The following is a 26,321-nucleotide window of genomic DNA, read 5'->3' as shown; positions in this document are numbered from 1 at the left end:
ATTATCTTCTGTCTTTGTTACAGAAAACAAACATTCTGTAAGAAGTTTATATGATATGGTCCTGTCCACATGCAATTTGGGAATCCTTGTCAGTAATTTTTTTAGATCCTGTTGTCCACATCATTCACTGGAAATATTTATACAAAGAAGGGAATGAGCAGGGTGACAGCAGTAAAAGGCTTTCCAGTCACATATGGATTTACCTTTGGCAAAGAGCATCAGCAAATAACAACCTTAAGGCTTGTGTCACATTTCTGGGAAACAGAAACTGACATTGTTTCCCTGTGGATGGTCTTGTCCTCTAAGCAATTTTGAAACACCTTAATCTCTCAAATGCATCTGAATGCTTTTAGGCAACACTCAAGAAGAACTGCTCAATGTCACGTAGAACCATTCAGGGTTTTTGATGCCAGAGTTTGTGGTTGATTTGAGAGTAATAGAGTTGAGAGTTTAAAATCATGGGCTTTCCTCTGGAAAGAGGAAAAATGTGTGTCAAATAGCCCTGGGTTCAAGTTGTCTCATCATAGCTGAAGGATTTGCAAAATAAATTAGTTTCCTATTGCCACTGTAACAAATTGCCAAGATTTAGGAGCTTTAAACAACACAAATTTTTTATCTTAAAGTTCAAGAGGTCAGAAGTCTAAAATGGGCATGCAGTGATATATTCCTTCTGAAGGATGCAGAGAACAATCTGTTTCTTCGCCTGTTCCAGCTTCTAGAGGCTGTCTACCTTCCTTGGCTCATGGCCCCTTCCTCCAACTTCTTCTAAACTAGCAGCACAGCATCTTTCTCTTTCTTATAAAGACCCTTATGATTACATGAGCCAACGTGGATAATCTCTACATCTCAAGATCTTTGAGATTTACATCTCAAGATCTCAACCAAAATAATCTCTACATTTAAAGATCTTTAACTTATTTACACCTGCAAAATTCTTTTCACCATAGAAGTCCTTTTTGCAATACAAGGTTTCTTTTTGTCTATATTCTTAGGTCCAGGGATTAGAACATGAACATTTTAAGGGGCCGTTATTCACCTACAACTGGTAGTAAGTTGTCAATGCTTCAGTTCTCTTATTTCTAACATGAGGATTGCAATAGTTCCTATTATGAAGCATTGTTATGGAATTAAACAGGATTACATGCATGTTATTTAATATTACTATGAAAAAACAATTAAGTGATCCAGGAGCTAATTTAGACACAGCAATGAGGGAGATTAATCTGATCGCTGCTCTTGGTGGAGCTAGACTTTAAATGAATACTTGGAAAAATAAACATATGCTTACAAACTGTAGTAAGTGCTACTAAGGAATAGTGAAGGTTATGTTGGCAAAGAGAACTGATCTGAGTCTAAAAGAACCAGAGAACAGAGAAGACCACTCTGAGCAAGTAGCTTTTAGTTGAGATTTTATGAACAAATAGGAATTACCTAGCTGAAGTAAAATGTAGAAAAGAACATTCTGGAAAGAAAAATGTGTGCAAAGCCCCATGGCAGGAATGAGTATGGTGCATTCAAGGAACTGGAAGGCATAAAAGCATAGGGGAGAGTGACAGATCATGATGCTGCAGAAGTCGTCAGGAACCAGAGCAGGTCGTGCTCAAAAAGGCTATGTTGATTTGGGGCTTCAGTAACAGCAAGAGTGGTCTGACCAGATTGCTTATTAGAAACTGTTGCTCTGGGTGCTTTGTAGCGAATGAAGGGCAAGAGGGGAAGCAGCAATGCTAGGAAGGAGGTCTGGCTTTGGTCCAGGTGAGAGAAGACAGGGTGTCATAGACTGGGCTTCCAAGGAAGCATACCCCAAGAGGGAGATCAGCAGGCAGGTGACTTATTATGGAGTGTTCTTGAGATCAATGCCTTCAGATGGGGGAAAAAAAAACAGGTTTGGCCAAGGGGAGGTCTCAGCTGACCCTAAAGGATTCTCCAAAGTGTGCATGACCCCTTAGAGTTGGGGCAAGGACAGTGGGCCTTTACACCCTCATGCTGATCAGTCACTAGATGCAGTTGCACCAAGAGGAGAGTGACCTTCTTCAGTTGTGGCAGTCCCCGAAAGTGGCTGACAGCTGAGTCTCTGGGGAAATCCTAAAGGGAGTTAAAGGTTGTGCATTGGGGCATCCACCACATGGAAGCTTGTCTAAACAGTAACCGTTCAAATGGAGAGAAAGTGGATTGATTTGAGAAATATTTTGTAGATAAAATTTATATATATATATACATACATATATGTATATATGTGTATATATATACATATATGTATGTATATATATATGTGTATAGAGAGAGAGAGGGTGAGGGAGACAGAGAAAGATCTAGGTAGGAGAAAAAAGAGAGGGAGAAATCAAAGATTATTTGAGATTAATCAAATAATCCAAGATTATTAAATCAAAGATTAATTGAACATTTGTACCATATTTACATATATCATATGTATCTGTACCATATTTACATATATTTGTATTGATCGGTTAGTTAAGTAAATGAGGAATTAAAATTTGGGATTAATCAGTGAGTAGGGGATAGAAAGCATGAGCCTATAAGAATCACCTCAAGAAAGAGCATAGGATGAGAAGGTTGGTGAAGCCTTGAGTAATGATAATGACAACATGAAGGTGGATTGTGTAATGTTGGGGCTCTGTGTTTGGCACTTAATAAAAATTCAGTAAAAATCTTTGCTGACTTAATAATAACAGTTTTTAACAGTGAGGAAAATGCGTATATTTTTAATAGCCACAAATGTGTGCCAGTAAGCCCATAGTCATTGGCAGCAGATCACAGGGTCCTTCCATGGAGAAGCTGGAGCCAGCAGCCACGGCCACAGCTGGGGAGTTGAACATCAGCTCACCTAGAAATGCCTTTCAAAGAAACATCCTTCAGGAAGAGATCATGCTGGGCTCCTGTCGGTCTTCCATTCCTCACATCGGAGCCTTCAGCGATCCTTTTGACTTGGCCTTCACAATAGGCCTGCAATCTGATCAGCTCTCACCACCTGCATTGATGATCTGCCTAGTGGGGACCTTCATCATCTGTTACCTGGATTACTTTTTTCTCCTCACGCAACTGCTTGTCTCCTTAAAATGTATTCCCTACTAAGAAATAGTTTGAATTGTAAGTACAATCCTGTCATTTTTCTGCTCCAAATTCTCCAAGGCCACCCATGTCCTATAGAGTAAAAGCTCAATCCATGAAAAAGCCTCAGAGTTGTATTCAGTCTGTCCCCGTCCTATTCCCACTGCCGTCTCCTACTGACCTCACCTCCTTCCCCTCTTCTCTGGCCACTCTGCTCCAGCCACACTGATCACCTGGCTGTTCTCCTTATGCTCCACACACATTATTATCTTCCAGCCTCTGAACTTGCTGTCCCCTTTGCCTACAACACCTTTCCTCTAGATACCTCCGCAGCTAACTCCTTCACCTCCTCCAAGTCGTTGTACAGTGTCACATTTACAGAAGCCGCCCCTGAATATCCCAGGCAAATTTCAACCCTCCCCGCCCTCTCCTGTACAACTTGGCTTTATTTTTATCCATAATAGGTATTACTTTCTGACATCATCCTGATTATAAATGTACATTTTTTATTATCTATCTCCCGGTAAAATGTAAACTCCGTTAAGGTAATGTAGGGATTCTTTTTTTGTCTGGTTTGGTTTGTTTGGTTTAGTTTCATTTACTCTTGTATTTCCAGTGCCTAAAAATGTTCTAGCTAATAGTAGACCTTTAATAAATATTGATTGAATTAATGAGTGAGTGAGTGAATGAATGAATGAATACATAAGAAGAGTCCCTAACTTAATTTTCTAGCAAGGTATCTTCACTCTCTCCCCTTTTGCACGTTCTAGACCTGATTTGACTGATTAGAGGAAATTTTGAAGACCAGCCCTGCTTCTCTAAGAGAAGTCTCCGGGGCCCTCTGAAGTGCACATCTATCATTTGGTTGAATGTAAGTGCTCCACACCAATGGGGCACTGCTGGCTGAATGCTATGGAAGGTGAGAAGAACAAAGTTAAATTCTTCCAAAGAAGGTACTGCTCTGACTATGTCTGGGTGGTGCCAAAATAAATATTAAAAATTAAAAGAAAATGTCAACTCACTCTTTTGAGTACTATGTCCAAAAAGCGCCTGATTGACTTCCTCCCCCCTTTTTTTAATTGGTATTGTTGGTATATACACAAGCCTAAGGAGATGTTGTCTATTGCTATTATTGTTTTTATTAAATTACAATTTGGGTGGCACCTGGCTGGTTCAGTCGGTGGAACGTGCGACTCTTGATCTCGGGGTTGTGAGTTCAAGCCCCACATTGGGTGTAGAGATGACTTAAAAATAAAATCTTTAAAAAATTAAAATTAAAAAAAGTCTTTGAATAAATAAATAATAAATTACAATTTTATTCAGTGATTACAGATTGGCTCTTGGACACCGTCTCTGGGCGTTCACAGCTTCAGGCTGTGTCCTGTCAGAGTTTTGTTGGTCAAGTCCAGATAGACGTCCTTGATTCTTTGGCTTTCTTTCAGGAGCTGTGCAGTGGCCCTGGATGGGGATGTCCAAAGGACCCGGGTGTGGGCTGCCAAATGTTTGGAATACACTTTAATGACTTCTCCGAGAATTAAAACTTCCCTGTTGTTAGCAGAAGCCTTTGTTTCGGGAGTTGTTTGGAAAGATTTTGAGAGTCTAAGCCACTTTGTTTGTGTCTTACCTTTGCCCTTTCCTGGTTTCAGCTATTTTTAAAAGATGGGCCCAAGCCTGTATAATCCTATTGCCACAGATGTGGTAAAAAGAAATCCCCACATCCCGGCTCCATCACTGAGCGCAGCTCTTAACATTTTGCACAAGAACAGGATATTGGCAACTCAACTGTTAAACCTGTCTGTGATTATTCTTCCTTGAGATCACTCTGATGTCACCAGTGTAATTTGAGCCTGGAGCTTTTGTTCACACTTTAAATAGCAGTCCCGGAATGATTTTGCTACAGACTCTCTGGAGAGCCCAGGAGCAGAATTCCCAAAGATCCCCACATCGATGAAATCAAAGCCAACCCACCAAGCCATCATCATGTCCACCTCTCTGCGCGTTAGCCCGTCCATCCACGGCTATCACTTCGACACAGCTTCGCGTAAGAAAGCCGTGGCCAACATCTTTGAAAACATAGACCAAGAATCTCTACAGAGACTTTTCAAAAACTCTGGGGACAAGAAAGCAGAGGAGCGAGCTAAGATCATTTCTGCCATTGATCAAGATTTGGAGGAGAAAACACGAGCCCTGATGGCCCTGAAGAAGAGGACGAAAGACAAGCTTTTCCAATTTCTGAAACTGAGGAAATACTCCATCAAAGTTCACTGAGGACAAGAGGATGGATAAGGACATTATCCAAGAATGGACATTTAAAGACCAAGGGAGTTTGTGAGACCAACACATGCAGCAGTTTGCGGCTGCCTCATAAGCTTCTCTTCCATCAGAACGGAGCAGGCTGGAAAGGAACAGAACAAACTGGTTACAAAGACTCCAACCAATTTCACGCCTGTGCTGTTACAGAGGAGAATAAAATGCTTTCAGCAAGGATTTGCAAACTCTCCCTGAGGGGAAAGGACTGCTGCAGTGTCAGAGAAGAGTCTGAATGGATGTAACGCGGTCCGGATGTAATGCAGAGACCCAAGATAACAGAGAGCTGGGGAAGAATTGCGGCCAGAGTCTTTCTCAGGCCCTAGGACTTAAATTCAACCTGAACTTTGTTTCCTTAGCCGAACTGGGTAGGGAGAGGGAGGAGGGAGAGGGGGAAACAGGGAGAGAGAATACTATACTCCCGATGTTTACTGAATTTTTTTATTTGAATGTTTCAAAATGTTGTCAAGCTTCAATGTGGTCTCTTGGTATAGATTCTTACAGATCAGTAATTGATTATTTATTTGCATTTTTTACAGTGCCTGAAAAAGTGCACCACGAGAGTGTTAGTTAAAAATTATGCAATACCTTCAGCAGCTCAGTAAAACCCTTCTAGTTTGTAAAAGGTTTTTATACATTTCAAACTGGTTGCACAAAAGCTAAAATAATGGGATCCTTCATAAATCCAAAGTATTGTGAAAAAAATTTATGATTTTTTTAATCTTCTAACTAATGCTAAAATATAATCTAATTAGATTCCTTACAGTTATTACAGTAAGCATTAGGAAGTGAGTATGATATACTAAATAGTTTATGAAGATGCTATGGTTTTTATAATTTATTATACATGACAAATGATATGCAACCTTAATAAATTATTATGAACTTAGCTGCTCTTGGTCTGTGATGATTGGTCTCAAAGGAAAAAGTAAGGTGGTAAATATTTATTATTATAAACTTTTATAAACTATTATAAACATTTCTAAGGATTTTACTCTAAGAGTAAAATGTGCCTTTAGAGTAGCTTTACATTAATTGCCAAACTTCTTCAAAACAAATTCTTACATCAAATATCTAGCAAGTTTCTCTGTCTCAACTTTATAAGATACAGGCATAGAAATTCATTGATTGATTTATCGACAGTAGTGTTTATGTGTCCACAGAGGGTGAGCTTTAAAAAGCTTTTTTTTCTCCATATTTTTGAAATTTTTCCTCTGTGGCTACAGGAGCTATGTACAATTGTACATGTATTTCTCCCAAAACAATATATCTTGGGGTTAGAGTCCAAATTATGATCAAGATTCTGTGGGTTAGCAATATTTATTCCGTATAAACCAATAAGGGAATAACATTACAGTCACTTTGCTTATTTTCTCATAAAATTATAATAAAATCTTTCTAAGAAGGCATATATAAATGGCTGCCGCCCTTCTCTAGCAGACAGAAATAAAATTTCCCAGAAGTTAGGCATTTTGGAACATGTACAGAGGTTTTTGAAACTTGCTGATCATAGTAAAACAAAACAAGGGAATGATCCAATATCTACTGGGAGAGTTACAAGTCAGGATTTTAAATAATACATTTTTAAAAAGGAAGTCTCCAAACCTACATTTCAAATGTTTATTGATAAGTTTACTGAAGATAGTATAAAATCACTCCATTAAGAAGGAAGTTTTTTACATGAGAACATCCACAAAAGCCACAAATTAATATGCAGAAGTGTGTGCCTGTGTGTGTACATTTTTCTGGGAGAAGTGTTTAGAATTTCTATCAGATTTGCAAAGACATCCATGACACCAATATAAATTAAGAACTAAAGAGGAAGTTGTTTTTTTTTTAAAGATTTTATTTATTTATTTGAGAGAGAGAATGGGAGAGAGAGAGCACGAGAGGGGGGGATCAGAGGGAGAAGCAGACTCCCTGCCGACCAGGGAGCCTGATGCGGGACTTGATCCTGGGACTCCAGGATCATGACCTGAGCTGAAGGCAGTCGCTTAACCAACTGAGCTACCCAGGCGCCCCTAAAGAGGAAGTTTTCGACAGGTGGAAGGCTCGTTATGGTATCTGGGGATTACCAAAGCAGAGGTTGTGAAGGGGTCTTCAGCTCCATGACCTCATTTCCCCAAGCTTGCCAACTAATCTTGCCTAATGATCTCACCTAAAGTCTCCTTTGCCCATGTTAAGAATAAGCTTCCTACCTATGATCTGGCCTATTAGTGACACATTTTCTCTATCTAGAATCGCCCAAAGACATTGACAAACTGCTTGGAAAGGAAACTTGGGAACTTATTCTTCCAGGATAGCTATCATATTCCTATGAAAATGTTTAACTTATTTTCTTTTTAAAGACTTTAAACGTATCTTGGATGCTGAACATAGTCAAAAGGTTGAATTTATTACACTGATGCATAACTATATGCTCTCCCCTGTTGTTTTCAATAGAGTACAATGTTTGTCTTTGACACTTTGCAAATTAGCATGTATTGACTTAGTTTTCTTGCAGTATATTATCATGATTTTCTGATTGCAAGACTATAACATGGGAAACGAATTAGAAGGCAATTGGGATATGGTCCACAACAGTGGGGAGAAGAATTCCAGTAGATTTTGCAGAAACATGCTATCTTTCCCCTTCAGGGACAACAAAAGTTGGAATCAATGTGATTTACACAAAAGGGTGATTTTTAGTTCCATAATGCTTTCATCATTTAATGTGGGGTGAAAATAAACATCATTAGAACAAGTACGACTAGTTCAGTTCAGAAATTCTTCTATGGCACAGGGATGGCCAAATATATCTCAAGGCGTCTCATTGTAATAGAAGATATAAAACCAAAAACACAAAGGTGAAATGGGTCGTTAACATTTGTATTATTAGGATCATAATAATAACAACTGCATTTCATTGAGACAGTTTTCTAAGTGTTTTTTTTTTTTTTTTTTTAAGATTTTATTTATTTGCGAGAGAGAGAATGAGAGACAGAGAGCATGAGAGGGAGGAGGGTCAGAGGGAGAAGCAGACTCCCTGCTGAGCAGGGAGCCTGATGTGGGACTCGATCCCGTGGGATCATGACCTGAGCCGAGGGCAGTCGCTTAACCAACTGAGCCACCCAGGCGCCCTTCTAAGTGTTTTTTATGCATTAAATCACTTAGTACTGTGACATGAGAGCATGTGTAAATAGTGTAATGACACAGAAGCCCAGAGGGATGAAGTAACATGCTCAAGAACACATAGCTAATGAGGCCAGGAATCTAATCTGGGGATTCTGGCTCCAAAGCCTCATTCCTTGCCACTAGGTTAGACTGCTTCTCTAGGACAAACTTAGCTTCTCTTTTTCCCTATAAGATGATAATTACTTATATGCTAGTAAGTCAGAAAGACAGGAAGATGCGGCCTCTGAGAAATCACCTTTATCTGCTCTGTGCCTCTTTGTCTGTTTATTTGGCACTTTCTCTATATGGAAAAGCTTCATAGTTTAGTCATTTTAATTGTGTCAGAGGGTTCTTAGATGTAGCCTTTTAAGTCTGCACTTAAAATAACACATGGGTTAACACTTGGAACAAAAGATCACACCTAATGTCTCTTCCCGTTGTCAGTCAACATTTTGGGTCTCTATTTGCTTGTTGGGGGAAGTCAGAAACTATGGATTCATGAGTTTCTTCACTCAGATTAGAGCTCCTCTGTTCATCACTGTGGCCCACGGCAAAGGCTGTTTGCTTTTGGACACTCGAACAGATGGGGTTTACTGAGAAAGGGGGTGCCTGCTATCCCCCCCCCATTGTTAGAGTGTAGTCAGAGGATGCAGTTGATGTTCCCTCAGAAAGCTTCAACTAAAAAACGAATAATGAAGCCATGGTCTAGGTATTACGTGGTCTTTCAGGGTACCTCAACTACCCTTCTAAATTCCACATAGCGGTTTCCCAAGATGGCATATTGCTTGGATAACTCCCTTTCTTACACATAAAGAGTTGTAAAGTAAAATCAGAATTTGTATCTTATATACTCATTCAACAAAAATGTAGTAAGCACCCACGTGTGGGCCCTCATGGTCAGAATGGATCCTTGTTCTCCTTATCAGAGGAGCTGGAAAATGTTTTAAAATAAATATAATAGAGTGGGATGTATGATAGGAGTTTAAACAGGATGCTATGAGGCACATGTGTGTGTGTGGGGGGGTGGCGTCTGTCTGTGTGTATCTGTATGAGTTTTTGTGTGTTTGGGGAGTAGCAGAAGGAGAGGAAATCTAACCCAACCTGGGGAGATCCTGGAAGAGTCCATGGAGAATTTTCAAAGTAGGATTTAGTCAGGAGAGTGGACAGAGAAAATTTTATTTCATCATCTGGGTATAATGTTTGCAAAGGCAAGAAGGCAGGAAAGAGTGTGAATTGTCTAAGAATCTCTAAGCAGTTCCATATGGCTAGGGGCCTAAGCATTTGGGGGCAATAATTAGGAAGGCAACTAGGTTTTAAATGACAAGCTTGCGTATAAATTTTATTCTGAAGGTAATAGAGAATCAGTTAGGACTTTAAATAGAGGAGTGACACTTACCACCTAACTACAATGTATCACACCCTAGGAATAGATATGATTAATATTTTGAAAAATAATGCATTCCTTTCCATCTGGCTGCACCCATCAGCTCAAAGGTAAGCAAAGATGGGTGCTTACAAGTACATCCAGGAGCCATGGAGGAAAAAGCAATCTGATGTCATGTCATATATCAGACTCGTGTGTCATGTGGTAGCCGCAAATGCCCAGTTCCTGAGGGTGTGACCTATGGCAAGCCTGCCCATCATGGTGTTTACCACCTAGAATTTTCCTCAAGCCTTCAGTCTGTTGCAGAGGAGCGAGCTGGATGCCACTGTAGGGCTCTGAGAGTCCTGAATTCTTACTGCGTTGATCAAGATTCCAGGTACAAATTCATTGAGGTTAACCTCATTGATCGATTCCATAAAGCTATCAGAAGAAATTCTGACACCCAGTGGATCACCACACCAGTCCACCAGCACAGGGAGACTCGAGGGTTAACACCTTCAGGTGGCAAGAGCCATGGCCCTGGAAAGGATCACAAGGTCCACCACACTATTGGTGCTTCTCACTGTGGGGCATGGAGAAGACACATCACTCCCTGGTTCCATCATTACCGCTAATATAAGTAATGTTTGCAAAATCCTTACCTAATAAACAATTTAGGATAAAAGAAAAAAAAGAAAAAGAATGCACTCACTGTCTAGCAGCTGAACACATGGTTAGACTCTACAGTGATTCTTCCAGAACTCTGTTGCCTCACCGTTGGTCTACTGAGGTGAAAAGCCACATAGGACATTTGCAGATCAGTAATCAATGCTTAGCCGTGTGGAAACCAAGGATGAAATGGAAGGGGTAATGAGGAAAAGGGTTGTGAGGCCAGACTGGGGGAGACCCCAACTAGTATATCCCCTATTACATTTTTTAGAAATTATAACCATGTTTGACCTTATAATGAGTCTTATTATTTAACAAATATTATAAAGAAATGGCTATTAAGCTCTCTTTTCACTTAAATAACTTTTCTACAAAGTTTCCAGATATTTTAAGTGATTGTTACAAACACACAGATGTGTTCTATTTTAATGTATGAACCCAAGATTAGCGAAACTGTCTTACAGAATTTTGGAAATAAACATCCTATTCCAATATGGGTTAGCAGTGATTCAAAGAAAGTCAGGAATACTTTTGTTGAGTAGTCAGAAGAGTTTTGTTGTAGGCACCTTTTTCCTCCCTCCCCTTACACACGCTGGCTCCCTGTGTGCACGCGTGCACACACACAAACACACATGCACGCACATACACACACATGCACACTGACATATACACATACACATTTACACATCACACACATACACACATGTACACACACGCACGCACACACATGCATGCGCATGCACATACACACACACATACATACCCCATTTACAGCCCTAAGAGAGCATAGCAGTTTGTGCTCTTGAGCTTCTATGTCCTCATCTGTGGGCAGCAGCGGCCTGGCGTTGAGCAAATAGCACCAGCTTGAGGCAGGAGTTCTGGGGTTGTTCCCAACTGTGCCTTGAGCAAATTTCTTTCCTATCTCCAGATTTCATCTGTAAGAGGAAAAAAACTTAGATCCGGCTGGCCCACGTCTGTGACCTCTTCTAGATCTCACACTCGACATAAATGGGAGCTAATAGCTCTACCACCATACACAGTAGGACTTCATACTGGACCAGTCAGTATTCCACAAGGGGCAGGAATTTCTCTTAAATAAAACAAAACAAAAGTGTAATTAAAGAGTTTTGATCATTAATCATGGATGCTGAAGGCAGAATGTGAGGAAGACAACTTTCTGCAGATCCATCTATGCTTTTGAACAGCCTACCTCTCTCCCGGTTGGGGGGTGCCATGCTGGGGCCAGCTGGTAAGAGTTTGACACTCCAACATCCGTGTGTTTGTGTGTGTGCACAGCCACTGAGACAATCTCTACTGTATGTAAGAACCATAAGCTACAATTTCAAGTTCAAGACAGCATTTTAAAAATATAGATTCTTGGTCCCCACCTCTCTGGGCCTGGTAATAGATGTTCTTATGAAGTTCCACAGTTAATTGTGAAGAACATCAGATGTGCGGGGATCCCCGCTTCTTATGTTACAGTCAGGTCTTCTGTTGATGGCACTTTTTTTTTTTAAGATTTTATTTATTTGACAGAGAGAGAGAGAGAACACAAGCAGGGATGTGGCAGGCAGAGAGAGAGGGAGAAGCAGGCTCCCTGCTGAGCAGGGAGCCTGATGCGGGGCTCTATCCCAGGACCCTGGGATCATGACCTGAGCCGAAGGTAGCCTCTTAACCGACTGAGCCACCCAGGTGCCAATGGTACTTTTTAATAGAAGACTTAAAAAGGATTTGATTTTTGGCATTAGTTAGAGTTTTTCTTACTATATTAATTCTGTCCTTAATTGAAAAATCATGACCAAGTAAGGACATATGTTGAGGATAGTATAATTTCTCTTGAATTTTAATAATTGCATTGTATATAGATAACTTTTCTGTGATTTCTTTCCTTAGATTTCAGTCTGATATTTGTCCACTTTGATACTTCTAGGTTTTACCAGGAGAAAATCTTCTGCTTCCTATCACTACCTTCTTTTCTTATTCTCCTGTAATTTGTCCATGTTTATTATTTATGCCCAGGTTTTATCATCTGAAAGATTTTGGAGAATCCTACTGATCCCAGAGAGCCATGGGAGCCACAGTAAATAGAAGTGCTGTTTAAGAGCACCTTTCCCGACTGATAAATGTGGAATACCTCCACAGTGCAGTTGTTGGCAAACCTACTGTTCTCAGAATCTCCTGGGGAACATTTTAAAATCCAGGCCCCTGGATTTAATGATTTAGAATTTCTGGTGCTGGTCACCTGCTATTTCTGTTCTTAAAACACTCCCCAGGTGATTTTGCTGCAAAGTCAGATTGAGAACCACTGATCTAGATTAAAGTCACCAACTGTGTTCAGTATGAGCACGTGGCTCATTTTAAATCATCCGTGTCTCCCCAGGCACATCGCAAGCTTCAGTACATTTTTGACTAAACAAACTGTTGACCCAAGATGTGACTAGCACCTTATCCTGTAATTTGTTATTTCTATTACCTCTCATCTAATCAAATACCATTATTTTCCCTATGCTCATAAATTCTAAGAAATCCCCTGATCACCGTTAGCTCAAATTCCATAAGGCACATAATCTTAGCAAGAAAAATACATTCTTCAAATGAATAGAAGGCCTTTCTCCCCCTAACTATATTTACCACTTGCCTGCTACTCTGGAGAATTCATTTCTCAGTCTAGACAAGTTATTCTTTTAAAGTTAGTCTTAAAAAATATTTAGCACTCATCACTAACAATCACTTATAACTTAGCATACTAGCACTTAATAAAAGACCTTCTTCCTAACAGCAAGGATCCTCTGCTGAGATAATGTGGTTTTAATTTTAAGGGATGGGTAGGCAGAAGAACAGGAAGATTGAAACCCAGGATAAGGGAACATCTGAAATTAGTAAAGGAGAAAACGACCAGAGGTGGTGGTGCACTAAGAGAAACAGCTGCTCCCAACTTTTCTTGGTTTTGGCTGTCAGAGGGCTAGATTGTTCGATGTGCAGGGCAATAGACAATAGAAAGATAAACAGAGCCACACGCGGGGGAAACCAAGAGCTGGATTAGAAAATCCTGCCTCTGTCATTTACTAGTTAGGTATAAATTTTGAGTAAATTATCTACTCTTTCTCAGCCTTACTTTATCATCTGTAAAACAAGGATAATACCTCCTTCCTGTATCAGTTCGCTTGGGCTGCCTTACAAAGTACCACAGACTGGGTAGCTTAAACAACAGAAATTTTCTTCCCCTCACATTTCTCCAGGCTGCAAGTTCAAGTTCAAGGCAGCAGCAGGGTGGGTTTCTTCTGAGATTTCTCTCCTTGCCTCGTAGATGGCAGATTTTCTCTGTGTCTTCACATGATCTTCCCTCTCTGTGACCTATTCTTCTCTTTTTATAAGAGGAGAAGTCATAATGGATCCGGGCCCACCCTAAAGGGCTTTCTTTCCTTCACTTAACCACCTCTTTGAAGGCCAAGTCTCCAAACACAGTCACATTCTAAGGTACTGGGTGTTAGAATTTTAACATATGAATATAGAGGGGACACAATTCAACTCATAACACCTCCATACTTATTTCTCTTGATTGCTGTAAACACAAAATAAGAGAATGTATGTTAAAATGGTCAGAAGTACCTACAATGGTAACCTTGGGGACAGGGATGGTGCTTTGCTCATGGCTGAATATTACAAAGCATCTACCACAGAGCCTAACATGAGGTAGATACTTAAAAAATGCTTGTTGAATCAACGGACACACTTCACATAAACACAAAATGTTTGTTTGATGTATCAACTTATTAGCCTATGAAATGAACATGCAATCATCTTAATCTTTTTTGTCCCCTTAGCATCTCCAAGGAGAACCGTCAACAGAGGCCCGTTCGTGTTAATTAACTGAACCATGGCATGAGCCATAGTTCATGTTAAGGGTGATGCCAGGAAGGCGTTCTGCCCTGGTGCATTTCTGCCACTAGCACGTTGTTTGCTTTTCACTATACATGAATGGCTTCAAAATGTTCAGTGGAAGTGAACAAGCTCTCTGAACATCTGCGAACTGAGTTTGCTGATCACGTCTGGCTCTGTTGTTCCTGACATAATTTTTGTCTCTCTAGCTATGGGTCTAAGACTAAAAAGTTCATTCTCCTTCTAGCTTCAGAGTCCTGGTATAACCAGTCACTGCCATAACTTTGGGTTAGTGTGAATTAGGGAGGGGATGATACTAGGAAGGTTAAAAAGCCCCACGTGATAAAAAGGCTGAACACAGACTATGCTGGGCACAAAAGTAATTCTATATACCTTACCCTACATAGCAAGGATTTCAGAATGAATAGAACAGATTTAGAGAGTTCCATAATCTGTGCATGAGTAGTGTGGGAACCTTTGTGGAATAAAGCCTGCAACATATTTTTAGGAACCAAATGCCATGACTATTGTCTAATTTCAACTGGAAATTGAATAAATATATATAATGAATTATATTGAATAATTTGAATTGAAATTAAATAAATACATATAATAAAGTATATATATAAAATACCAATAAGTAATTGGTAATAATAACTATTACCAATTATAAATAATATGTATTATACCAATAACATATATATTATAATTATAATACCAATAATTAAGATCATATTAATGTGACAATGAATAATCATTTAACAAATAAATTGACTAAAGTAAGTCAGCCAAGTAAATTGGGATAATATGTAGCAAAATAACAACCAGGGTATCTGGTTTTTAACTTTAAATTGATCATAGTCATATCGAGTAGGCTTGAACTAGTATTATCTTTTTATTCTACACACATTTGGGTGTTGAAGATATTGGAACCTTCACCTTCCTTATGGGATCAAAAAGGAATGTGATTCTTCCACGAGTACTTAGCCTGGCAAATGGATTCCTCATCATCCTTGAAAGATGTCAAGACTGGGATCTCGTTTCTCACTGATTAGCTTTCACACCTATTTCAGTGAACTTTTATTCTTTTATAGCTTTTTCTTATTTTAAAACTGATGTAAGAAACCAAATCTTTTTTTCTCCTTGTATTTAAAAGTTCAATGTTGCTGATATATGGGCTTGTAAAAATTCTAGACAAATGTGTCCTTGGGCAAGGCAGGGACATGCTGGATGCATCACTGCTCAGAACTCTGCTCCTCAGCCAGGAAAGATTAGAGACTTGATATCGTGGCAACCAAGGGTGAGAGACTTACAAAGACTCTCTCACCCTAATTAAATTCGCAATCCACAATATAGGCGAGGACCACCAATTCATCCGTTCGTAAGAGAAATTTAACTGCCAAGCAGGAGGATAAATTATTCATGAAAGCAAAAGGAGAAACAGTGGCCTGAAGACAATTTCACTCTGGCTTTGGTAAGGTTTGAAGAACTAGCCTCACAGCGAGATGTCTTACCTCCTGATCCCGGCAACGTTGAGCTTCTGCTGCCTAACGAACCCTCCCAATAATTAGTAACTTAAAATGACAAGCGCTCTCTGGGGCAGCCTGGGGGTCCTTCTGGCCTGTCCTCAGCTGTCCTCTGTTGGGTTCTCTCATCCATCTGTGGCAGCTGGCAGGCCACCCATTGGCTGGATGTTGTAGGATGGCCTCCCTCACGTCTGGTGACTGGCAGGATGTTGACCAGAGCATCTTGATTATCCTCCACTAGTTTTTGCAATCTCTCATATCAGCACTTAGGTGATCTCACCATGGAAAGAGCTAGATATGCATTTGCCAAATTCTCCCTCGCCATCTCCCTTATTTGTACACACAGAGCTCACTGTTCACCTTCTTCATAGCACTCTCCTTTCCAGAAGAGGGGTGCAGTATAAGAAACTACACTTGACTTTATTCATAAGAGTCACACACCAGGCCTGCTTCCCTGAGATTAAAGCCCAGATTACTTCACAAAACTCAGTCACTTATTCAAAAATATTTTTTTACTTACTCCCATGGTTGGTTAATTTGGTTCACAAAACTTAGTCATTCATTTAGAAATATTTTCTCACTGACTCCCAGGGCTAGCTAATCTCTTCCATAGGTGTGAATTTTACCAATGTCATACTCAAGAGAATATTCATTGTTTTCTGTAACCCCTTGGAGGGTCAGGAAGGGCCACGACTTCACCATTATCTCCATGTACCCATCCCAATGCCAAAGCAGTTGACAGGTGTGAGCCAAATTCTGAAAAATCCTCACTGCCCTAAGCACACTCTTTCATTCCCTATGAAATACGTAAGTACACATCACTGAACATCTGAGCTGGTCCTCCTCATTAAGGACCACACTGTTTGGAACGGGTGTAAAATTAACTGCTAAAAATGCCTGTTCTGTTCTCTGGGATAGTGGACATTGAGAGACATTAGCCTGAGGGAGACAGACTGACTGGGGAGAAGAATTAATGGAAGCACATGGCTCCTGCAGGCAGGAAATGCTTTGATAGGCCTTTTCCTCTTTTTGTTACCAGGAGAGCCTTGACAATAGACCCCACCTTAGAGCGGCTGCTTTCTCCCCTTGTGATGATCACAGCACATTTTCATCGTCAGACTTGTAGTCTGCGCCAGGGAGTCTCAGGAAGGGACATGCACAATGTTGGGGATCTGCCCTTGAGCCTCTGAGCTGTGTGATGGGTGGGGACGTCACCCCTAAGACACATCACGAATTCCTTTGGCACACGCCTCAGGAAGGCCATCTGCTTCTGTTGTTCCTCTGACCTTTTGTTAGAACCCACCTGAAATTGGAAAGAAATTACCAGAATAAAACTAAACCTAAGACAGTTTTAGACCCTGTTGCTTGCTAAGGCAAGATCTGCAAGGGTAGACCCCATCACACAGCTCAGAGGCTCAAGGGCAGATCCCCCCTCCTCCCTCTGTGTGCGCTCTCTCTCAAATAAATATTTTTTAAAAATGCAGTATATACTATACTCTTATTAAGATGGCTACTATTAAAAAACAAGCAAACAAATGGAAAATAATAAGTTGTTGATGAAGATATAGAGAAACTGGAAGCCTTGTGCATTTCTGGTGGGAATGGTGCAGCCACTGTGGAAACCAGTATGGCAGTTCCTCAGAAAATTAAGCGTAGAATTACCATGTGATCCAGCAATTCCACTTGTGGGTTTAAACCCCAAAAGAACTGAAAGCAAGGATTTTAACAAGTATTTGTAGGTCCCTGTTCAGAATAGTATTATCCACAATAGCCCAAAGGTAGAAACCACCCAAATGCCTGTCAGTGGAAGAATGGATAAACAAAATGTGGTCTACACATACGGTGAAAGATTGTGGAGCTTTAAAAAGTAAGGGAGGGGCGCCTGGGTGGCTCAGTCAGTTAAGCGACTGCCTTCGGCTCAGGTCATGATCCTGGAGTCCTGGGATCGAGTCCCACATCGGGCTCCCTGCTCAGCGGGGAGTCTGCTTCTCCCCCTGACCCTCCTCCCTCTCATGCTCTCTGTCTCTCATTCTCTCTGCCTCAAATAAATAAATAAAATCTTAAAAAAAAAAAAAAAAGTAAGGGAATTCTGACCCATGCTACAACAGGAATGGATACTGAAGACATTATACTAAGTGAAATAAGCCAGTCACAAAAGCACAAGTACTGTCTGATTCCACACACATGAGATACTTAGAGCACTCAAGTTCAAGTTCAGGGACTGAGCCTCGGGTGAGGGAGTAAGAGGCAGTTATTCTTTAATGGGTACAGAGTTTCAGTTCGGGAAGATGAAACAGTTTTGAAGATCGATGGTGGTGATGGTTGCCCAAAAATGTGACTGTACTTTATGCTACTGAATTGTACACTTAAACTGGTTAAAATCATAAATTTTATATTATGTATATTTTACTATAATTAAAAAAAAAAAGAAGTTAAAAAATGTGGGATGGATTTTCGTAACCAAACATAAGAGTATTCCTCTTTCTTGAAATGTTAGCATTATTTAATCTCCTAATTATTTGGGGGGGACTTTCAAAATACTGCTGAGTGTACAGGCTTTGACTGTGACTAGAAGCCTCACTTGCAATATAAAGCTCAGTGTACAGGATGAGTACCCGTTATTCTGACAAATGCCGAAGAAGAGAGAATTTCAAAGAATGGAACAAGTTTATGACAAGACTCTGTGTTTGGAGAAGCATAGCTTGTCCAAGAAAATGAGAACAGGTTGGTGGTGTTGGAGCCCAGAGAGCAGGGGAAAGAATGGCATGTGCTGGAACTGGAGACAGAAACAGGGATGAGTCATTTGGGGGCTAGGTTACAGACTTTGCATTGTGTTAAAATGTAAATAGAGCCACTGAATAATTTCAAGCTGGAGAATGGCAATATTCACAAACCATGTGGGTTTGTATGTATGTATGTATGTATGTATGTATGTATGTATGTATTTATTTATTTATTTATTTGAAAGAGAGAGAGGGAGTGTGGGGTGGGAGGAGCAGAGGGGGAGGGAGAGAGACAATCTCCAGCAGACTTCACAGTGGGCACAGAGCCCAACTCAGGGCTCGGATCTCACGACCCCAAGATCATGACCTGAGCCGAAACCAAGAGTCGGATGCTTAATTGACTGAGCCACCCAGGTCAGTCTGGCAGTATTTTGTGGAAGGGTCCAGTGGGTAGCAGCGGCATGAGAGTGTCACCTTTTTAGGAGGCTACGGTAGCTGTCCAGATTAGTGTACATGAGAGCGGAGATGGAGAAAAGTAGTTGGATTTTGGAGGTATTCTGGGAGGAACTATTAACAGGACTTGGAGATGCATTGGCTTAATCCTCTGTTTTCTTTCTCTAATAAGTAATTTCCCTCAGTGCCACAGTCACCCCGCCTGGATCTTTTTCACAATCCACTAGAGCACTGCTGCTGTTGAGGGAGGTCAGTACCTTCAGCTCTTGCCCCTCAGTGTGACCTTTACACTATAGCTACATTTAGCGTTCTAAATTGCCACTCCAAACACATAACTCTTTCCTGCTCAAAACTTTCAAAGTCTATTAACTGCTTACAGCATCAAGTCCAGCTCCGTCAGCCTGGCATGCAAACCACTTTATGATTCGGTCTCTCTTAATGTATCTACCTCATCCCCTTCATATGGACGCAATCAAAAATTATGTATGTATTTATTCAGCACCCGTGACTGTCCAGATGAATTACCACCAGCAACTTGGTATAGAGGGTTCCTCTCACAATACTTAAACTCATTGTCTTCATGGACTGTCCTCGCCCTAGCCCTACTTCTGTAAATGCCACTCTCCCTTGTCCTGGATTATAACTCATGTCTTAGGAAGCTTTTTGTGAACCTTTAACTCATACTAAGCATGGCTAGCCATTCTCCTCACCACCCTTGGGCACTGGCATGTTCTGCCAGTAATTGCTAGTAACGTTTTTTTTTCTTTTTTTTTTTTTAAGATTTTATTTATTTGCAAGAGAGAGAATGAGAGACAGAGAGCATGAGAGGGAGGAGGGTCGGGGGAGAAGCAGACTCCCCGCCGAGCAGGGAGCCCGATGCGGGACTCGATCCCGGGACTCCAGGATCATGACCTGAGCCGAAGGCAGTCGCTTAACCAACTGAGCCACCCAGGCGCCCATGTTAGTAACGTTTTTAATATGTCAGTAGAAGTGAAAATCTTACTTTCTCTTGAGAAGGTGCTCAGTAAACAGAGTATGTTGTTGATGCTGTAATCAATAATCACGTGCTTTGTCTGGGACAGTAAGATGGATCTAGGGACAGGGATGCTGAGAAGCAGTAGAAAGGAAAAATTCTTAGGCACAAAGAAGGGAAGGTAGAAAATGCCTCGCATTCAGTAAATAAGTATTGAATCATTAAGTAAGTATGTAAACAAACAAATAAGCAAGCAAATAATAAATAAATAAATGTATGTTTGACAGCTCTAACTACAATATTGAGCTATACGTAATTTGGGAATAAGCTAAGACCTCACTCTTAAAAGCTAGAATTTACTAGGTCAGTTCAGTCATTTCTGAAAACGTGGTTCAGGGGACGCAAAGATGAGCAGGTTCTGCTTTAAAATATTAGCCTGGGTAGCTCAGTCAGTTAAGCATCTGACTCTTGATTTTGGGTCAGGTTGTGATATTGGGGTGGGTGGTAGGATTGAGCCCCACCGCGGGCTCCACGCTTAGCGTGGAGTCTGCTTGAGATTCTCTCTCTCCCTCTGCCTCTTCCCGCCCCCCAACCCCCGGCTCATGTGCTCTCTCTCTCTCAAAATCAATGAATAAAATATTTAAAATATTAGCCATGGGTTGGGGGAGGGCAGAAGGAAGACAGGCACATAAACAAATAATGATAACATAGGGCAGTAAGCACAACAAAAGAAAAATACGCACAGTAGCAATTATAACTCAGAAGAGGAAGTGGGTGCTTCTGCCTAGGGAAGTATTAATTAGCTGGAATTTGCTCATGCCCCAGGCTGACTGGAGATTTCTACTCTGACTCCCCTACAACCTTTTCTCACAATGTCCAGCCTGGCTGCTGCTCACACCTGCTCTGTGCTCTAGCCTTGCTGGCCTAAGGCACTATCTTCAGACAGGTCCACATTCGTCCTCCTCTGTGTTCTAACTTCAGCGTGCACTCAATTCACCCGGGCAATCTTGTTAAAGCGCAGGAGATTGAGGTGGGCGGGAAGCCTGGGATTCTGCATTGCGGAGAACTCCCAGGGCCGCCGCTCCGCAAACCCAGCCCGGACCAGCAGGACTGTGGCGGCCCTAAAACACATTTTCCCCCCTGATTCAAATCCGCTCCGTCCTTTGTGGGCTGAGTCAAACGTCTGCCCCACGGAGGGAGTGCCTATACTTAAGCCTGGTACATCAGTGTTTGTTTCCTTTGAAGTGCCTGGTGGTATCTCTCTCCAAACCTTTTCCCTGTTTTCCCTTATTGTTAACTCCTTGAGTAAAAGACTCAGTCTAACTCATCCAGACTTGACCTAATTCATCCAAACTCCAGGATGGTGTCTGTCACAGAATTGAGCATAGCTGAATTTGAATTGAACTCAAAATATGATTGCATAGGGGATAAATGCGTGTGTGTGTTTGTGTGTATACCCTACTCCATTTAAGTAGAGCAGGTCAGAATAGAGAAACCAGATCAATTTACTATTGTGTCACCAGGAATTACAATAAAACGGATTATAGTTATCAGGGTGGGAGAATCCAGCTAGAATATAAGCTTAATGAAGGCAAGACACTTTTTTTTCTTGTAAGTCACTGGGTCCTCAGAGCCCAGGCCTGTGTCTCCCGCATAGTAAATCAACAATAAATATTTGCTGAATGCTAAATGAAGAGAGAAAGTACTGAATTTCAATTCTGTAAAAACAATAGTATTAACCCCTAAAAAATGAAGTGATTAAAGCTATGTTAAGATCTTCTTCTTCTTTTTTTTTTTTTTTGGTAATAAAGTAAAAACAAGCAAATGAACAATATCCTGGGCATTTCCACTTAAGAAAAGAAGGGACAAAAATAATCAGAAAACCTTCCCCTATAATGAATGTATACATGTTAAATGTTTTTTTCACTAAGTGTATCTTCATACATAGCAGCAAAACAAAATCTAAGGCATTTTTCCGCGCGAATTGTCTTTTTCCCTAAAACACCAGATTATTTTAGATCAACAGAAGGCTTTGTTTTTTTACTATTAAATATCAAAGGAGACCCATTTAATTGCAAACATAAAAGCTTTTTCCTTGCCTCTCCCTTCAATTTTGCTGATGAGGAAGATTTTGCAGCCTTACTTGGTACCAAAATAGCTCTGTTTTGCTGACCATTATCATCTTCACAGGGCGGAGCAATGATAATGAACTCGGAACACAGGAAGTTTACCATTTCACAGTATTAAAATAGAATTTCTTATTGCAAAGGTACCTCTCCCACAAAGGAAAAGCAACTGGAATTTTTGTTTTCTGGAATTTGTTGACCCTACTAGGCTCTACTAGTATATTAAGGTATTCGTACAATTCATACTTGGGAAATATTGCCTCCCTCTATAGTTTTATTTGAATGATCGCTTAAAAAACAATTCGACACATTCCATTGCCTTTTAAGCATTTTAATCACTGTGGCCTAGCGGAAGCCAGTGTCACAAACGATAAACTTTTTAGGACTCCAAGTTTTTCTCTGAAGTATTAAGTAGTAGCAATTATTTTTAAGTGGTGATTTCAGGGTAGGGGCCTGAGTCAGGAATAACACTGCCGAGGACCCACTGTAAGGTTGGCTCAGTAGAAATGGAATCTCTGGATCCACTGAGCGATCCTGGCAGGTATCTCCTGTCAGTCTCACTTTACAAATAAGAGAACCCAGCAGGAAAGCAGATAAGTAACTTGCCCCAGGTCTCCTGTAGTGAGCACAGGAGGTGAAAGTCTGACTCGTCTTCCTGACTCCAGAGCCCACATACTTTCCTCCACACCAGATGCCTTTAGAAAGTTACCATCAATTTTATTAAAATATTATGTCTCTGTGTAAAAAGTATAACATGCAAGGATGTCAGTATCTCAGAGGGTAAAACTTAGCTTTGTTCATTCCTTCAGTAAACATTTACTGGGTTTCCACATTGTAATTGGCCATGTGCTAAGTGCTAAAAATAGAGATAAACTACAGCAACGTCAGCAGAGACAGACAATTCAAAGACTAATGCGATTTGAAATTGCCAACATATGACTGCCTTTGAGTTACAAAAATTGTCAGTTTCATATGATTTATGCTAAAACCTGTTACCCAATAAAGAGAATAGCACACTTCATTTCAATTATTCTAACTTAATATTTTAGAAAGGAAAACATTTCCACGTTATTTCTCAACATTTCGATTATACTGGGTATGTAAACGAATGGTTTCTTTGGGTTAAATGCAGGACAGGATTCCCCTGAGAGCACTGCACTCAGAGCAGAACTGGACCAGGAATGAGCCTGCGCTCTGCATTTCTATCCTGGGGCTGTCACTCCCCCCTTCTGTGACACAGGGCAAGTCGTTTAACCGCTCAGCGGCATTTTCCTTATTTGATAATGGAGAGAATTTCACCTATTTCAGAGGCTCGTTCTTGAACAAATGAGCTGAGGAGAACTTGTTCAATCATTTCCAGTCTTGCTCTAATCCCTTTATCCTGATTTCCATCTGAAGACATTGGAATGGAAACAATCAGCATTTCAGTTTCCAAAGACTTCCATTTTCATCCTCTGTTATAATTAAAAATCCTTCTGAATGAATTTGTTCTGTAATCTTACCATTGCTCCAGAAAAAAAATAAAGGCAGATGGTCACCATACAAAATGTTTTTCAGGGACCATCTCTTTGGCCGACTGTTCCAGTCAGTCTCGAACTGACTCACCAGTTTCAAATCCCAGGGCTTCCCTGAGAAATGGACTTGCATTAGGGAGGTTCTCTCCGCAGCGCCAAACTGACATGACAGAGGCAAACCGACCTGCTGAAGACTGACATCCTTCGCAAGTAAGTCCGGTACTGCACGCAAGGCGTCTCCAGAACGAGCAGGAAATGATTCAAAACCAGGCTTTGCCAGAACAAGTGTGGCCGTTTCCTCTGTGCATAAGATAATGGAGAGCTTGCATCACAAACCTTCTCTGAATAGCCTTTTCCGTGATTCAGCAGGTTCCAAATATAGTGAGATAAGGGATATGGTTTGCCTGCCCTGCTTTTGTCATCTTACCTGAGGACAAGCAGTACCTAGGAGTGTTTTTGTTTTGTTTTCTTTTGTTTGTTTTAAAGATTTTTATTTATTTATTTGGGAGAGAGAGACAGAGAGCACGAGAAGGGGGGAGGATCAGAGAGAGAAGCAGACTCCTTGCTGAGGGGGGAGCCTGTTTGGGGACTCGATCCCGGGACTCCAGGATCATGACCTGAGCTGAAGGCAGTCGCTTAACTGACTGAGCCACCCAGGCATCCCACCTAGGAGTATTAATACTCCACCATCCTACACCTCCCCCACTGTGTTTAAGTGAGAGGGATCAAATTCAATGTCAGTGCCGTGTATGTAGTTCCTACATACTAATATGTATGTAGCCAGATACTGTGCTAGGCATGGGTATGAAGTTAGGTTTTCGGGAACAAATAGGAGTCACAAATATAAATGAATGCATCATTTCAGAATATGGGAATGGGTCTGAAGTACATACAGACTGCTATGAGGGACAGTATCAGGGAAAACCTCATTTACATTGGGCCTTACCGAGAAAGGGACTTCTAAGTGAGAGCTAAAGGATGTCTCAGGCAGGTGAAGGATGGAAGGAAGAGACAGAGGGCCCTGGGTGTGCTAAAGGTCTAGATATCGATGTAGGAAAAGACGTTAGGGTTCAAAGCCGATGGCTAAGAAAGAATTCTTGAGACGTCTTTGGTGCACAAAGGTGGTTTTATGAAACCCCGGGGACAGGACCCCGAGCGGCATCAAGGTCACGAGGAGTGGCCCGTTATATACTTCCAAGTTGGGAGGGCTTAGGGATAGCATAAGTCTCCAAGGAATTTTGGAAGCAAGGTTTCCAGGACCTTGAGGGGGCTAGCTGTTGTTGGGAAAAGGTCATTTATTACTGTCTAATAAAATCTGAGTCATGAGACCCTTGGGATGTATATCGGTGGGTCATATGCTTGGGGGATGATTGCCAACATGTGTCTTGAGGGGGTAGAGATAAAGGAAGTTTCCAAAGGAATTTTTATATGCTGAAGTAGACTTACAGGATCCTGCGGGTTGGGCTAATGCTCTTAGCAAAGTGTCAACACCGAGGCAGTTGAGTCCCTAGAGGAATGTCAGTCTGCCTGTTTCAAGGACTTGTCAATGGGCTGTAGGCAGTAAGGAAATTTAATAATTTTCCTTCTGCCTTTGTTTCCCACATCAGGTATACAAAGGCCCTGATACAAGAGAGCTGGTTTGGCAGCTTGGTGGAGAAGACAAGCCTGGTGTCTGGGGTAGAGCTCATGCAGTTTGGACTTTACTCTGAGAGCAGTGCGAAGCCAGTGAAGTATTTCACAGAGGATGACAAAATGGGCTCATGTATTTCCCTGTTGTTGCCATGTGCAAAGTGGATAGGCTAAGGGGCAAGGGGGGAAGTGGAGAAGGTAAGGGAATCATAGTGGCAAGGAGCATTAAGGGAAGCCTTAAGCAATGATTCAGAAAAGATAAAAATGATGGAAGAAGTGGCTAGAAGTGCGGAACAGGAAAAGAATCTGTCAAAGAGAGGAGCTGTGCACAAAGTCCTTGGGATAGAGCAGAAGAGGTCAGCAGGGCATGAAGATAAATAGGCAGCCTTGGTAATGACTTACAGCAGTAGTAGGAGAGGGGTAGTGGGGAGGTGACTTGCAGACTGTTTGTACCCCTCAGACTTTCTTTTAAGACCTAGAAGAGCCCCCTCATTCTCTTCCTTACACCCACTGCTATCCTGATCCAGTAGACGTGAAGCTGGCTCATGCACCCTAAACACTACCGTCCAGTTCTCTCTGGCCCTGACCCCAACTGGTCCCCATGGACACTCTGATGTTCTCTGTCACCCACAAGTGCATCGTCTTTGACAGTGGCACCATTGGAGGGAGTAGCCAAGTGTGAAGAGTAGGGACTCCCCATTGTTCCCCACAGATGAATGACCATGCCTCCTCAGCCTCTCGTGGAGAGAGCTGCTGTTACTGAGGAACACTTGGCCCTTTGAGTGTGATTAGTGGGACAGAGATGACTGTATTCTGTAAAGGTCTTCCAATGACCAAATTTGGCCTCTGAGCACTGGACAGAAACATTTCATATGAGTCATGCCGGTTTGCCTCATTTTCTGTCATTAGTTGTTATAGAAACCACACAGCACAAACCCAA

The 26,321-nt window shown here is 41.2% G+C and overlaps 1 protein-coding gene and 1 pseudogene across 1 annotated transcript; both read left to right on the top strand.

Moving 5' to 3' along the window:
- Positions 1-4,948: 4,948 nt before the first annotated feature.
- On the top strand, positions 4,949-6,262 carry TCIM (transcriptional and immune response regulator). Its single transcript, XM_045879297.2, has one exon. The coding sequence runs from the start codon at positions 5,014-5,016 to the stop codon at positions 5,332-5,334; it is 321 nt and encodes a 106-aa protein (XP_045735253.1). The 5' UTR covers positions 4,949-5,013; the 3' UTR covers positions 5,335-6,262.
- A 3,768-nt stretch (positions 6,263-10,030) lies between these two features.
- Positions 10,031-11,011, top strand: LOC123847414 (large ribosomal subunit protein eL15-like; annotated as a pseudogene).
- The last annotated feature ends 15,310 nt before the right edge of the window (positions 11,012-26,321 follow it).

Source organism: Mirounga angustirostris, unplaced genomic scaffold (assembly GCF_029215605.1).
Source record: "Mirounga angustirostris isolate CCGP_5_RB_7025 unplaced genomic scaffold, mMirAng1.0.hap1 SCAF_2, whole genome shotgun sequence".
In the NCBI taxonomy this organism is placed as follows: domain Eukaryota; kingdom Metazoa; phylum Chordata; class Mammalia; order Carnivora; family Phocidae; genus Mirounga; species Mirounga angustirostris.
This window is presented reverse-complemented; position numbering and strand designations above follow the sequence as displayed.